Below are 16,379 nucleotides of genomic sequence, written 5' to 3'. Positions count from 1 at the left end.
TCACAATGTAATGATCCTTGAGAGAGACGAGTTCTTTCACATCTAAAGAGTCAGTTTGCCAATCCATTTCTATGGTGTAACGTTAGAAAATTCTTCCCTGGGAAAATGATATATGTCAACACTTATTCTACGTTAAATATGTCTCAGTGCTCTGGGAGAATTTATTGCCCCAGCTGGCTAAACAATATCCTTTCAGAACTTGTGCCTGCCCCTGGGCTGCCTGGAGCTGGTACAAGGGGTGGAGATTGCCAGGTTGTCTGCTGGCTTAAGTAGGAACAGGGATTGTTGTCAAGGCAGTTTCCAGGAAACCTCTTCATGCCCATTCACCTATAAACCTAAGCTCCAGAGCAGTTCCTGCAGGGCTACTACTTGAGTAGGGGCAGTGCTCTTTATAATTTGAGTTTTAACATAATTTGGTTGACAGATTAGGTAAACAATTTTGACTATCCTTTGACCTAGCTCATTACCTTTCCAGTGTGAACTGAAGGAAGGGCACTAGTGGGCCCAGATGACATGGGAGGGAAGCCAAAGAGACTCCATCTATGTTACATTTAGGCACAAAAAAATCCAGATAGAGCTGCTGCCATAAAAAATAAATAAATGAAAAAGTTATATAGTAGCCACATAAAAGAAAAGGGAAAAAACAAAGACACAAAGAAGCTATTGTGGAAGATGTTACCTTGAGTAAACAGAAAAACAAGTGCTTTATTTTTTCAAAGATGTTAAAAAGAACATGACATTTATGACCTGAGATTAAAGATGAGATGCTAGGATAACAAAACAGGGAGGAGAGAGATTGCAGAGCTAGGAAAAAAGGCAAGGACTGAATAATCTGCAGAACTAAGACATTCATCAGCACACCAGACAGAAACTGGAATTAGTACAAGGAAGGGCACGCTTGAAAAATTTATACATAATGTGGAGGAAAAAGAGGAATGATATCCATTTTAAAATGAAGGAGACCATGAATTTTCAACCTGTGGGTAACTGATATCTTAGGTTAGAGAATAAAGCAAAAGAATTAAAAAAAATCATAGATAGAAAAGACCTTTATCAAAATAAAGTAAGATTGGAATTGCTTGGAAAAAGAAAACTCAGAATGATGAATACTGAAATGTAGTTGGGTGAATTGGTAGCTGTGGAAGAGTTCCAAAACAAAAGTGAAGGGGGTGGGGGGGGGGGCGCTCCTGACTGGCTTAGTCAATGGAGCATGCAACTCTTGATCTCAGAGTTGTTGGTTCTATCCCCACATTGGGTGTAGAGATGACTTAAAAATAAGATCTTAAAAAAAAAACAATGGTGGACATGTGGAACAGTGGGGGGAAATGACAGAGTTTTCAATAAATAGTGCTGAGTTAGTTCCGTAACCATAAAAGGAAGCAGGAGGGAAGGCAGGAATGAAGAAGGAAGGAAAGGACCGCTGCTTCACACTACACACAGAAATCCATTCTAGGTGGATTGGAAGGCGAAACAATAAAGATAACATAGGGGAAACCTCATGGCCTGGGGAAGGCAAACCTTTTTTTTTTTTTTTTTTTTAAGATTTTATTTATTTATTCATGAGACACAGAGAGAGAGAGAGAGAGGCAGAGACACAGGCAGAGAGAGAAGCAGGCTCCATGCGGGGGGCCTGACATAGGACTCGATCCTGGGTCCCCAGGATCACGCCCTGGGCTGAAGGCAGGCGCCAGACCTCTGGGCCACCTGGGGATCCCTGAGGCAAACCGTCCTTAAACAGGACCCAGAAAGCACTGACCATGAAGGAAAATTGATAAATTGCGCATTAACTTTCCTTTTTCAGAGACAGAAATTTTGTTTCCGATCGCTCTTCCATTGGCAGCCTGTCCAGTGCAAACGCAGCGGGGAGAATCCAGCAGCTTCATTTGTCAGAAGATTTAAGCCCCCGGGAAATACAAGAAAACACTTTTTCTCTTCAAGCAGGTAATTATATCACATTATTATGTTTTAGTATTTGATACTGTTTAACATATTATTTTATTATTTTCTAATTTGTTATTCTGTATGTATGATAATATTAAGTAGGCATAATTTGTAAGTTTTAAAAAATGTGAAGTTAAATCCATGTAGATACCTGAAACTTCCCAATACCCATCTTGGACTTGCAGGTGAGTGATATCACAATCCTCTCTCTCCCTTTTATATTTTGAACACATTTAGAAGTCAGCACACGGGTCAGATATAAAAAGAATAGAATATTAGCTCTATTACTGGATTAGAGAACTCAGTTCACTTTGTGGCCAGAATCACGGTCCCTATATTTTCTAGACCTCAGGTACCCTCCTTAAGGGAAATTCTACAACGCGCATGTCCATCCCACTGGGAGCAAGGGAGCACCTTCTTACTCCATGTGAGCTCTTAAGGGAGGACAGAGCCTCTCTTGCCACAGCAAAGCAGGAGCCTATGTCTGCACCTGCTTTTGGTAGTTTGGCACGCCTGAATAAGGTTCACGCAAAGGCATCTGGCTTTTGGGGACAAGTGGAGCTTTTGTGCTGCTGACCAAGCTGGATGCCCTGCAACAGCCATAGGAGGGGAGCAGAGAGGCACCGGGTGGACCGGCAGGATGGCAGGCTGGTAGAACTATAGGAGTATATATGTAATGCCTGTAGCATGGGTGCTCTGTGCTAGAGGATCCTGCATATTACTGGTTGGACAAGAAGTGGCTCAGTAGAGAACGTCACCAGAGGCTGCCATGGTAGTTGTAAGGAGGCAGGAGGGGTCATGCTCAGAGTGTGGGATTTAACAATTTAACATCTGGCAGACCAGCTGGACTTCTGGCTTCCTCCACTTACCAAGTTCTATGGCCTAGTCTATCAATCTCTGTGAACGTCAGTAACACTGATAATCATAGTACATCCTCTGATTACAAGGGATAACTTGGATCCTATATTTGAAGTACTCCGGTATGTAGCCATTGTAGATGTATTTATTGAGCACCTGCTAAGTGCCAGGCACAGGCTGGGCACTGGGCATTATAGTGAAGCTGCCTCCAGGTACGCAGTAAGCGCCCAATAAAAGGCTGCTGTGGGGTGTTTACGCACATGAAGAGCAGAGTTAGATACCATTGAAAGTCCCCCAGAGCTGTGTTAGAGGGAAAGGTGCCATTTTTTGAGGAGTGACTCTGTTAACAGGATTCCCTGTGGAGCCAGAGTACTGATGTAACAGTGTAAAGTGCAGTCAGTGACGACAGACACAATCATTTGGTGATTTTCCTTCCAGCCTGCTGTGCTGCCCTCACCGAGCTGGTGCTCAACGACACCAATGCCCACCAGGTGGTCCAGGTGAGAACGCTCTTCTCCGGGGTCCAGCTGCAAACCACATCACTGCTCATGGACCCCACCTTGGGGCAAACTCTGAATCCCAGATCACAGCTTTTGGGATCCCATGCTGTGGTTTTAAGATATTTTAATACATCTTATCTAAGTCCTAGAATTCCATTTTATTTTTTATTTTTTTTAAAAAATTTTAATGTTTTATTTTTATTTATTTATTTTTAAAAAAGATTTTATTTATTTATTCATAAGAGACACACACACACACACACACAGAGAGAGAGAGAGGCAGAGACACAGGCAGAGGGAGAAGCAGGCTCCTTGCAGGGAGCCTAACGTGGGACTTGATCCCTGGTCTCCAGGATCACACCCTGGGCTGAAGGTAGCACTAAACCGCTGAGCCACCCGGGCTGCCCCTAATGTTTTATTTTTAAGTAATCTCTACACTCAACATGGAGCTCAGACTCAAAACACTGAGATTGGGAGTCCCAGGTTCTAACAACTGAGCCAGCCAGGTGTCCCTAGAATTCCATTTTATATAGTCTTGTCCTTCCTTTACCTCACTTGGCTTAGAAAGAACTGTCCTGTGGTTAATCTGCTTTCTCCTCTATTTTATGTGTGGGTTTGTTTTTTTCTTCGTTTTATCTTTTTTTTTTTTTTTAAATTTTTATTTATTTATGATAGTCACAGAGAGAGAGAGGGAGAGAGAGAGAGGCAGAGACACAGGCAGAGGGAGAAGCAGGCTCCATGCACCGGGAGCCCGACGTGGGATTCGATCCCGGGTCTCCAGGATCGCGCCCTGGGCCAAAGGCAGGCGCCAAACCGCTGTGCCACCCAGGGATCCCTCTTTTTTTTTTTTTAAAGCTATTTTGAACTGCTTTAATTTGGGGCCTGTAGGATACCATGAGTTGAGGATAGCAGTCACTTGAATTAAGAGTACATCAGGTTATTCCACTAGAAGTGACTGAAACACAGACCAACAAAATCTTTATTGCCAACAAACCAGTTTCACAAAGCATAATTCACTAATCAATCCACTACATCTACAGTAGTATATGGAAGCAGCATACGAATATATCCAGCTTCCATTTCAAAATACATAAATACATAAAAAGTCATAAGAGATCAGATCACTGATCAATAGAGGCCTGAAGGGAAGCTCAGTAAATCAGAGGGATAGTGGTGGAGTAGAGCATTTGGACTTGGCCAGATTGAGGTTCATTTTCTACTATCATTACCTGGTGGCTCGGCCATTGGAAAAATAACTTAGCCTCTCTGAGATTTGGTTTTGTCATATATAAAGCAGGGAAATTAAAAGCTGATTCATAGAATAGCCTTAAAGAATAAATGCAGGAAGGCAAGTAAAGTTCTTCAGTGTTATAATATAAAAGCCCAGATATAGTAGAGTTCAGTAAATTAAATATTTAATAGGTAATAGAAAAGTAGCAATGAGTTACCACTTGCTGTTTATTCTGCTGTGTATGTATTAGAGTAAGTCCAGAAGGATAACTTTCTGGACTTTCCATGCATACATTCATTTTTTTTCATCTATTACTTTTGTTTCTTTTATTTATTCTAGTTTCCTTTATACAATAATTTATCTATGTGTATTACTTAGCTACCAAACTGTACCAGGAAAAATTAGATTTCATAATTAGACATTTAAAATGCAATGTATAAAGATACTTGGATCCCTTTACTCAGTTCCTTTTTATCTTCTACTCTTTGTTGAAGTATTTAAGTTACTTTAAATTGATATGTTTTATTATGTATCATCTTTAAAGACAGTTGAAATTTTAAGATTGTGGTTGTAGTCTTTGGTGCTTTAAAAGTTATTACATTGATATATTTACTATTCTGTAAACTTACACAAAATTCTAAAATTATGCTAACATTTCTTCTCTAATATTAATTTTTGAGATTGTTTAGTCACTTATTTGTGTTTCTGTATCTCCATGGCATTGGCATTGGTCACAGGTAACATGTGCCCTTTATTCTTCCAGGAAAATGGTGTATATACAATAGCAAAATTAATTTTACCAAACAAGCAAAAGAATGCGGCAAAAACCAACCTATTACAGGTAATAAGCACGTCCATTGTTCTTCAGTATCAAGTTACTGAAATCTGGGGAAACTTTGATAATATAATCTGTAATTTTTAGTGCTGGTTTCTGTACTGACCGGGAGGGAAAAATATCTAATGAGGGAGGCTCGCATGAAAACAAATGCTGTTAAAACAGTATAAAGGGCTTAACAGTGGCTTCTCTGGGTGGGAGGATTAGGTGATTTTATTTGTGTATTTCTTTTCTTATCATTAAGTTCTATTTTTTTCAAAACAAGTAATGCTTATGTATCAGAAAACCATAAGAGGAAAATTATATTCCATTTTTAAGCATGGACCACAGTCAGTAACATTTCATCTTTACAAAGGAAAGCCTATAAAATGGATCTTGGGGGATGAGAAGAGCCTTGCCAAGTCAATAAAGGGGTATGCGTTGGGGAGCCATGGCATCTGCTGCAGGGTGGAAGGCATTCTGCACAGAAGGAATACCATGGAGAAACTGTGAGAACCTGGCAGCTTAGCGTGTGCGTAGGCCTTTCAGTAGTGCTGGGGTGTGTGTGTGTGGTTGGGAGAGGGAGATGAGGCCTCGCAGGTAAGAAGGGTGCACATTATTGCAGTCCTGCATGCTGTTTTGTTGGGGAGTGGGCATCAGGGGGCCAGTGTCCCTGAAGATATTAGACAGATTAAAATCAGATTTAAAGTAAGCCTTGCAGTATGTGGAGCTCATATTTTTCCCCTAAGTCGTTTAGAAAAGGAAGAAACCATGTTTACCTCCAACCCGATTGAAGAGCTGTCACCCAGAATGATTTTTGGGTATTATCTGTGTGCTGGCAGGCAGTGGTTTTAGAGAGCTACTCATGACAATGTACTGATGTGAGACTTAATTTCTTTGGTGCACCACAGACACATGATATGATGCTGGACAGCAGAATAGGTCAAATCCATCCTGCAGATGCATTTTGTTAAGCCAGTAGAGGGTTTTTAAAAATTCATATTGAAATGGTTTTTGAGGAGCAGTTTTGTCCTCAACTTTTTCACTGCCTCCACTACCTTCCACCAAGTTCTTTCATGTCATTGTGTTATCTGCCTGCCTCTCTGTGCAATTTTATCTGTGACCCTCCTATATTCAAACCATAATTTTATGGAATGATTCTGGATCCGAGTTCAGTAGCCCCCGATCACCCTAGTGGTGGCATATCTACAGGCCCAAGTGCAGGCTGGGAGCTCTCTGTTTTTTTTCTTGGCACTGCAAGCTGTCAGACATTTAGACGTTTATTTTTCTTTGGTAGAGTCTCACAAGCCTCTTTCTGAGTGTTCTCGGGAGTTACTGTAGATTGTTCTATTTGGGGAATGCTTAAGACTCTTTGCTCAAGAGACCAATTTGTCAAGTTTGAGTCCAGTGTGCCTGTGGCTATTTTTATATGTCATCATTTCAAGTGTTTATTTTGTCGTATAAGCCATATAAATATTGAGGCGTACATAGCAAGTTGGAAACAAAATAAACCTTGAGCTCCTGAAAATCTTTGGATGTTTGGTTTTCTCAGAGTAGGAATTTTATTTCTGGTCTCTGTGTTCATTTTGTACTTTCTAGAAAGGAATTAATGACAAGTCCTGAGTGGAATCAGGCTAACATCCTAGCATTTTACAACATAAATGCTTTTTAAAAATACAAGACTTACTCCAGGTATTGATGGTTTTTGTTTTTAGTCATAAGCTTTGGCTACCATGCAGGCCAGTCACTTTAATGCTTAGTTCATGATAATTTTATCCTGGAAATGTCTTAATTTGCTGAGCCACCATTTGAGAATCACTCACCCTTTTATTTTCCAGTGTTATGCATTCAGAGCCTTGAGGTTTCTCTTCAGTATGGAAAGAAACAGACCACTCTTTAAAAGGTACGAGCCTAGAGAAATTTAAGTGACCAGCAATCATGAGACTGAACTGTTTTCACATACCTGATTTAGATGAAAACAATAAGAGAAGAATAAATCAGTATGCAAAGCATGTGTTTTCAGATTTCTTAGAATCCACAGATAGCAATGACTTACCCTAGTGATATCTTAACACTGAGAGTGAATTAAATGATGAAGAAAGAGAATGAGTCACTTTATCAATCAATACAACTCTCCTTAGTCACTGTGACTACTATGGTTTTTAATTTTCCTTTTTTTTTTCTTTTGGACATTAACATTTTAAATGAATGATATCAAAATAAGTGCTTGGTCTTATGCATTCAGGAATTCCAAAGTTGGTCTAGCCATTTCCTCTTAATAGAAAAAGCAGTGTTTGCCAGGGTATCTTTCATGGGATGGGAGCTCATTTGAAGGGGAAAAGGCTAGGTGTTCTTGGATCAGGAGGCTGTGCTGGTGATCGTGACAGAAAAATTGGCCCCTTGGGAGGCAAACACTAGGTATCTACATGTGTGGTCTGCATGCCATTGGGTTGGCCAGGCTGGCCAAAATCATAGACTCAGGTTCTTACTAGAATTCTACTGATATAAGGTAGAATTGAAATAAGAACTTGAGTTAATAAAATGTGTTTTGTTCAGAAGCTTTGGAGCATTTTATGTTATTACCTTATTTACAAATGATGCTTGAATTTGAGGGAAGGAAAAGAAGTATAATTATTATAAGGTTTTATTTCAAGGCCCTAAACCATTTTTGTGGACTTAATGATTTTACTAAGCCCTTGAAATCAGTACCCTGGAAATGCTGCATAAATCTCTCCATTTTTTTCATTTACCTGTATTTTTATTTTATTTTCATAAAACATTTAAAAGTGGGGTTAGTATTTACCTCCCAGGGTTAATATGAGGACCAAATCAAATGGCATTTATGAAAGTGTTCCACACTCCATAAACACCCCATAAACATTCCTTTCCAAAATATTTATGCCTGTACCTCCAAATATTTTACAAATAAAATCTGTATATTCTGTATCATAACATGAGATCTGCCCTCTTAAATTTTTTTTTTTTTTTTTACTGGACAGCACAATATTGTCATCTGTAAGCACAATGTTGTACACCACATCTCTAGAAACTTTCCTCTCTGGTTGCTTTTCATTATTCCTTAAGAACTGTAGTTCTAGTTCATTTTTGTGAGGTAAGCTGGTGAGTACTATCTGCTCCCACTTTGTTGATAACCTAAAGAAGTTAAGTTTGTTTAATGTAATTAATCTGAGTGAGCTAAATCCCAAAGGGAAGGAATGAGCAACAGTTACCAAGACCTACATGAAGTGTATGTGTGCATGTTTTCCCTGCAGACTTTTCCCCACCGACTTGTTTGAAATCTTCATTGATATAGGACATTATGTTCGTGATATCAGTGCCTATGAAGAATTGGTATCAAAGTTGAATTTGTTAGTGGTAAGTCCTGAGTTTTAAATATTTGGGCAGGCTGGTATATGGTCAAGAATGGAAATTATCATAGTGCCCATTTCCATTTTTTTTTTTTTTTTTTTTTTAAGGAGGATGAACTGAAGCAAATTGCTGAAAATCTTGAAAGCATTAATCAAAATAAAGCTCCTTCGAAATACATAGGCAACTATGCAATTTTGGATCATCTTGGAAGTGGAGCTTTTGGCTGTGTCTACAAGGTGACTTTGCCCTTGGAGAACAATATTTCTGACATTCTAAAGCAAACCAGATATCCTACTTGTACATACCCATGCAACTGGACTAGAGCCTTCATTATTGAAAAAGAGATACAAATTAGAATGATTTTTTTTTTGCCCGTCATATAGCGGTACTGATGTTATCTCAGCTCTGAGCTCTAGAAATTGGTCACTGATCTTTGAAGACAAAAGCCATTGTTAATGTTTACAAAAAATAGACAAAATGGCTTGCCCCAGTGCATGACATTTTCTCTAAACATTCATACCAGAGTTTTCTATATATGCCCAGTAAAATCCTACCAAATAGTACAGACTGACCCAGGAGATACCAGTTTTTTAGCTGAGCTTAGCATACATACAGACAAAATTTTAAAAGTTATGTTACTTATGTAGATTATTTAGATTACTTGTTTTAATCATGGGACTTATTCATTGATCTCTTTTTTTCCTACTTTCTACACCCACCCCATTATTATTATTATTTATTATTATTTTATTTTTTGGTCTTATTTTAGGTTAGAAAACGCAGTGGTCAAAATCTTTTAGCAATGAAAGAGGTTAATTTACATAACCCAGCATTTGGAAAGGATAAAAAAGACCGAGACAGCAGTGTAAAGAATATTGTTTCTGAATTAACCATAATTAAAGAGCAGGTAAATGCTTTTCTTATTTATGAGGATATGTTCCTTAACTAAGTGTCATTGAAAGAAAGTAGAGTTTTTGTGCTACTCTTGTCCATGCTGTTTTTTAAGAACTGGTTCTGTTTACAATAATTGGTATTGAGTTGCTAATATTTTAGTTAGATATTTTTCCTAAGGCTTGACATTGAACTGTAGAAAGACTTTTGGAGTTTTATATCAATGTTTGGGGTGAGAATGATTGGGTTTACAGCAGAGTGCTGCACATAAGAAACATCCTCCTTTTGTCATTGCATGCATATCCATTTCTGTCTCATTGTATTGTAGAATATATGGTTACTTAGTTATATGCATAAGCATTTGACTAAGGGTTCTTTGACTTGTGTCAAGTGGAACCATGCTGTTAACATTCCTCACATAAAGCTTATTAAATCTAAAAGTAGATTTTCAAGATGGGTTTATTATTTATTGGCATGAGAAGAATATTCAAACCTAACATAACAACTTAATAAACTATCATTATGAAGGTTTGTTTGGAGAGAAAGAATAAACATGTCAGAAGAAAAGTGAGATTAGATTTTGTGATCCAAGAATACATGGGTTTCTTTTTCAGTTTTCTTTACTTATACATTCATTGTGGATATTGTTCATTTGTAACTCCTGTGGAGAGCTAACAGCTTCACTGCTTTTTGTTCTCCACGAGTTAAATTTGCATAGCATCTGTGCTGGGACATAAAGATCACCAAATAAATATGACAATCTTTATTCATTGAAATCAATAGTTCTATTCTAATTCAGAAATTGCAGTGAATACTATCATTAATAGCTTATTTTATAGTTGATTTCATATATATTAAGAGATTGGACTTTAGTAAGTTAGTGTTTGCTCATGCTTAGGAAAATCTAATCTTTAGCAGTGTGCTGTTTCACTATAGCACAAGGCTAGAGCATGGCTTTTGCTGCAAGCTGACCTAGTATCTTAATCTGAACTCTGATCTGGATATAGTCCTGGCCAGTAAGCTAAGTCCACAATATGATTCTGTTGCTTACTTGGTCCCATAGTGTTTAAAATCTGCTGGCCACTTGATAATTGATGAGGTAGGACTTGTCTTAGCACATTTCCTAAGAAAAGAAACTATCAGGGTGGGGACATATAAAAGGTTTGTATTTGGACTTTGAGATAACCCAAAATTGTAATTGCTTTCTTACGAGAGGACTGAACCATTGGAAAGGGTGATGAGGCTGAGAGGTCTAAAAGGAGGAGGTGACGGCAGACAGAGGTGGCAGAAATGGAACTAGAAAAGGAGAGTGTGTTTATTAAGAATAAGACTAAGCTGCAGTAAGAAAGAAGTTCCAAAATACATTGGCTTAAATAAGAGGCCTCACAAGGCAATGAGCTATTTCTCTTTCATGTAATAATCCTAGAACGAGTGGACCAAGATGGTATTGTTCTCTGTTCCTTACAGTCATTTGGGAATGTAGGTTCTTTTTCTCTTACTGCCCTGCTACCTCCTAGGCCATTATCTTTGTCCACATGGTTGAAACTGCCACAGGCATGTTTATATACAAGATAGGAAAAACTAAAGCATGGTGGGGAGTTGTTCCCAATGTTTAGGACTCAGACATAGAAGCAGACATGTTTCCCCTTACATTCCCTTGGTAAGAACTTAGTGATAGTCCCTCTTGGGCTGCAAGAGAATCTGAGAGATGTAATCTCTGACCAGGAACCATGTTCCACCCAAACTCAATTCGATAGAGGAATAAAAGGAGAAGTTTTTAGTAGACAGTTACCAGACTCCTCTTCAAAAAGGCAGGAAAAGAGACCAGAAAGAGATGCAAGCCATTTATAAATGTAATGTCAACTATTCTGAGATAGAATAAATTTCAACTTGCCTAGAAACTTAAATTATACATAAGCAACTAAAAATTTTTAGTATTCTTGTAGAAAAGGAAAGTTTTGAAAAAGTAGAATTTTTGTGTCATATCCTGAGGTAAACTTAAAGTCAAAGGGAAATTATACTGAACTCTTCTTCCTAAACCTGGCAAGGAAGACTTCATTCAAGACTACTGCAATAGGAGTCAAACTATTACAACAGGGGAGAGAGATTGAACTCAGCTCCAAAGACAATAACAATAGCTAGAAATTTACAACCAACAGGCCAGGTGAGGCAGTGCCTAGATGGAAATTTACTCAGAAGGACTTCCATTAACCATCAAAGATAGAGTGATGAGGAACTTGATTGGATATCAAGACAGGGAGATTCTTGCTAAACTGGCTTGGCAGGATTCTTAATAATACCAGGCAGGCCAAGAATGAGGCCTAGTCAAGAAGAGGGCTCCAGAAGCCTGACTAAAGTTTGGCCAAGAAGGGAGTCCTTGCCTACTATTATAATGTAAATGGAGTTAGTAACTCTTAGATTTTTTTCAATTTCATACTAACCATTTTGGAGAATATAAAAAACACAAAGTCTGAATAGACAGAGACAGTATATATGAATAAGTGATAGGGAGTGGCAAGAGGCAATGATAGACATATTCAACATAAATTATTTCATTGCAGTTTTCTTCTCTTTGCAATGTAGTGTAGTTGGGATGAGGAATGCTAAATGAATTCTTCAGGTTACTTTGAGTTCTACAGTTCTCTATTTTAGTTAAATTAGGTGATAAAGTACAGTTTTAAATTTTAATTGATAAGGGTATATGGGAGATTGCTATTTTCAGATTAGTTTTGTAAGTAGCAATAATAAGAATCATGATAAGAATCTGAAATCTCAATTAAATGATATCTTGAAATGCTTAATTTTATAGATAAATATGAATATAATAATTTCTATATTGTTTTCAAATATGAAGTCCAACTAAATTGTGACTGCAAGTTTATATTTTGAGGTAATGTAATGTTTGTTATTTATTTTCTTGTAGCTCTATCATCCCAATGTTGTACGCTATTACAAAACATTTCTAGAAAGTAAGTATGAGTTTTCATGAAATTTCTAATTAAGGAAAAATATCTATAGTGCATATTTTTATATTAGAATGTCATAAAATAAACTTAATTCTTTTCTTTTTTTTTTTCAATTTTTTCCTTTATTTGTGGAGGATCTTGTACATCATTTTTTTTGGTCAGTGAAACAGTGATATAATCAGTGACCTACAGACAGTTATAAAGTACTTATGAAAGACACTACATGAACAAAGCAAAATTATTATAACTTTCATCTTACACAAACACAAAACTGTTAGGATCAGGAGAGCAGCAAACTAAAGGATAATAGCTTAAGACAAAATTGTTTTCGGTGACTCAGACGACATTTTTCACTCCCCAAATAAATGGAGAGTGGCTTTATCTTTGAGATTTCTTTACCTGAAGTTTAGGTAATTACCACAAGGTGGCGATGAAGCCATGACTGATTCTGTGGGCAAGCCCTCTTTGTGCAAGGACAATGGACTATTGAATCAAAAGGTTGAGATAAAGCCAAACTCAGTCACATGTTTAAAACAATAAAGGACCTTTGACTGAAACAATAAAAGTATTGATAAACCCTAATGATGTGCATCACATATGAAGTTTAAAAGTAAATCATTTAGAGGAAGATTTAAGGAAGTACAAGGCAATGGTTGGGGCTTCCTCATTACCTCTTTATAAGTGGCATTTTATGATTTTTACCCATCTCCCTTCCCCCAGGTAATTCAAAGGTACCCAGTTCTGAAACTGTCCAGTAAATCCTGCCTCCTTGATATTAGAATTCTTAATATTAGAATAATTTCTTATAGTTTAGTGCTTGTCCCATTAGAGATCAGGATTGGCTTCTGACTTGCACTTACTGAAGTGACACAACTTTATGCAAATTTAAAAACAAAACTTTTACAACCTGACATCCTCCAAAAATAATTGGAAGTGGCTTAAAAATACATAAAATATGATAAAATAGATTAGGAAGTTATATAAAAAAGGGAAAAAAAGTTGAGAAAATAAAAAATGGATTAAAAACTAAAGGATGAGGATGAGTGAAGCAGGTGAAAGGGATTAAGAGTACACTTATTGTGATGAGCACTGAGTACTGTATAGAATTGTTAAATCACTATATTGAACACCTGAAATTAATATAATACAGTATGTTAATTATGATTCAATCAAAAAAGAAAAATCAATATAAGAAAGGAAAAAATTAAACTAGGGGTAAGATTAGTAATACACTGATTATTTCTTGGGATAATGAAAAATTAAAAACAATATAAATGTATGTCTTTAGGAGAATTAATAATGATCTGGGCAGCCTGGGTGGCTCAGCGGTTTAGTGCTGCCTTTGGCCCACGGCGTGATCCGGAGACCTGAGATCGAGTCCCACATCAGGCTCCCCGCATGGAGCCTGCTTCTCTCTCTCTCTGTCTCTCTGTGTCTCTCATGAATAAATAAATAAATAAAACCTTTTAAAAAAATGATCCATCCGTGTTGTGGGATACTATGCTGCCAACAGAAAGAATGGCATGGACCTCTGTATGGTGTTACGTCAGGCTGTTGAATGAAAAAGTATTAAGCGGCAGAACATGTATAGCATGTTTTCATTTTTGTGAGTATCGTGTACATACATGTTTTATATACATTCAAAACATTACAGAGGATACATATCACATGCCATTGTTACTAATTTCATATTGGTTTTGGAAGAGAAAGTAGCATTTACTTTGTTTCTTGAGATCCAAAGCAAAAAGATGAATGCAATCAGTTATGAGATTCCCAGTATCCATGAGATAAAACCAGTAAGAAGCCCAGCTTTCTCTGCTCTGGAGGACCATTACAGAAGTTTCTGTTGTGGGTTGTCTTTTCAGCTATGCCATTGCAAGACCATGGTGTGATTCCATTATAAAATTCTGGAGGTATATCTATATGACTATAAAACAATAGTTTAAAATGCAATTTTCTGAATTTCTGATGTGATTTAAGGGTAAATTTTAAACTATGGAGAGGAAAGGTGGGTTTACATGTTCTTCCAGAAATGCTCCATGACTTGGCATCATTTACTTGTTCTCCTTGGCGCCTCACAACTATTCCACATCTTTGTGTACATAGAAAATGATGATATTTGCCAGAGTAAACTTATGCTAAGAGTTTGTCCACAGTCAAAAGAGACTGTTGTTGGGCTCCAGGAGCCCCAAGGGCCCCTCACCTCCGCTGTCTCCAGGACTAAGTGGATCCATATCTTAGCATGACTCTAAATCTTCAGTACTGTGATCTGTACACGTTGGGTAGCTTAGATTCCAATTCATAAGTTTTTTTTCCCCTAAATATATTGAATTTAAATTTCTATTATCTCTTCCTTGTTTTCTTACAGATGATAGGTTGTATATAGTTATGGAGCTTATAGAAGGGGTCCCTCTTGGAGAGCATTTCAGTTCTTTGAAGGAAAAGCAGCATCATTTTATTGAAGAAAGACTATGGAAAATATTTATACAGGTACACTTTTGTTTTCATTAACTTTTTTACCAAACAGTAAATTTCTGAGCTGATTTCTTAGAGATGTGTGTAGTAGTCATCAGTGGTGATATATATACTGGGGGAAATAAAATTTGTTTTTTATTTGCTATTTCAAGCTGTGCTTAGCTCTTCGGTACTTACACAAGGAGAAGAGGATTGTTCATAGAGATCTGACACCAAACAACATTATGTTGGGGGATAAGGACAAAGTAACAGTTAGTAAGTATAAGAATCTTAAAATTTTTAATTTAGGAATTCTTGAATATTATTCAAGAGCAGAGTTGTTCAATAGAAGTTTCTGTATTTAAGGAAATGTTCTCTATCTGCACTGTCCAGTATGTGGCTATTGGGCACTTGAAATGGGGCTAGTGTGACTGAGGATGTGAATCTTAAATTCTATCAAATTTTAGTTAAGTAAATGTCCCTGTGTGACTAGTGGCTCCTGTATTGGACAGTGACAAGTACAGTTCTTGATAGAGTTGTGTTTTGCCCATATGAGAGAATAAAGTACTGTTAGGATGCTTGAGTATTTAATTCCCAATTCAGTGGTTGCTAGATATTTTTCTCTCTATAGAACACTACTTCATCAGCAAAAGCTTTTATGACCACCATGTGAGCACATTGTTTTGAACTATTTTAATATAGCCTGTGCCATATGAGTGACAAGTGTACATATGAAGGGCTATGAAAAATCAAGGCATTTGTATATTTCAGCATCAGTTTTTATCAAAATATTTTCAGCTGAAGCAGGTAGGCCTAATGTTGGATAAATTTTACAAGTGAGGAGGTTAATTTTTTCCCCCACAATTGTATAATTCTCAATATAACTTAAAATTAGCTTTTTAGCCTAGACTGATGACTTATATTATCCTACTCTTCTTTACTTATGAACACTTATGTTACTCTCATGGACTATTAATCATGCACTAACTATAAGTAAGGATATGCATATCTAAATTAGTGGTCTCTAAATATTTTTTGCTTATGACATTCCATCAGTAAAACAATTTTTGTAATATAATGCCAATGTATATATGCTTATTTATAAATTCTATAATTATATCGCTGTATAATTATTTGATATAAAGTATATTAAGTCTACAAATAAGATATAAAGGGGTGCACTAAGAAGTAAAAATAGAAGTTTCAATATTTAAAAAAAAAAAAAAAAGTTTCAATATTTTTTCCTGCCCCCTTGTGGATTGCCTTAGGCACTTAGCTTTGGAGACCACTTCCCTAAATGTTATGGATGTGAGAGACACAGGATAACATTTTAAAGCTGCTTTCTCTTAGTAGAA

The 16,379-nt window shown here is 37.0% G+C and overlaps 1 protein-coding gene across 15 annotated transcripts in view; it reads left to right on the top strand.

Annotated features, from left to right (window-relative positions):
* NEK10 (NIMA related kinase 10) overlaps positions 1-16,379 on the top strand; it is a 222,816-nt gene that overhangs the window by 57,805 nt on the left and 148,632 nt on the right. For all 15 annotated transcript variants that reach the window (XR_012015023.1, XM_072793048.1, XM_072793047.1 and 12 more), the window contains 10 exons: positions 1,802-1,941; positions 3,238-3,299; positions 5,294-5,371; positions 7,183-7,247; positions 8,617-8,719; positions 8,821-8,949; positions 9,483-9,620; positions 12,528-12,573; positions 14,939-15,060; positions 15,198-15,300. Coding sequence is in view for 14 of the 15 variants with exons in the window: in XM_072793048.1 (XP_072649149.1) it covers positions 1,802-1,941; positions 3,238-3,299; positions 5,294-5,371; positions 7,183-7,247; positions 8,617-8,719; positions 8,821-8,949; positions 9,483-9,620; positions 12,528-12,573; positions 14,939-15,060; positions 15,198-15,300 (986 nt within the window). In the remaining variant the exon portion in view is untranslated. The remainder of the gene's footprint in view (positions 1-1,801; positions 1,942-3,237; positions 3,300-5,293; positions 5,372-7,182; positions 7,248-8,616; positions 8,720-8,820; positions 8,950-9,482; positions 9,621-12,527; positions 12,574-14,938; positions 15,061-15,197; positions 15,301-16,379) is intronic.

This window comes from Canis lupus, chromosome 22 (assembly GCF_048164855.1).
Source record: "Canis lupus baileyi chromosome 22, mCanLup2.hap1, whole genome shotgun sequence".
In the NCBI taxonomy this organism is placed as follows: Eukaryota; Metazoa; Chordata; class Mammalia; order Carnivora; family Canidae; genus Canis; species Canis lupus.
The sequence above is the reverse complement of the archived record's forward strand: the minus strand, read 5'-3'. Positions and strand labels throughout refer to the sequence as shown.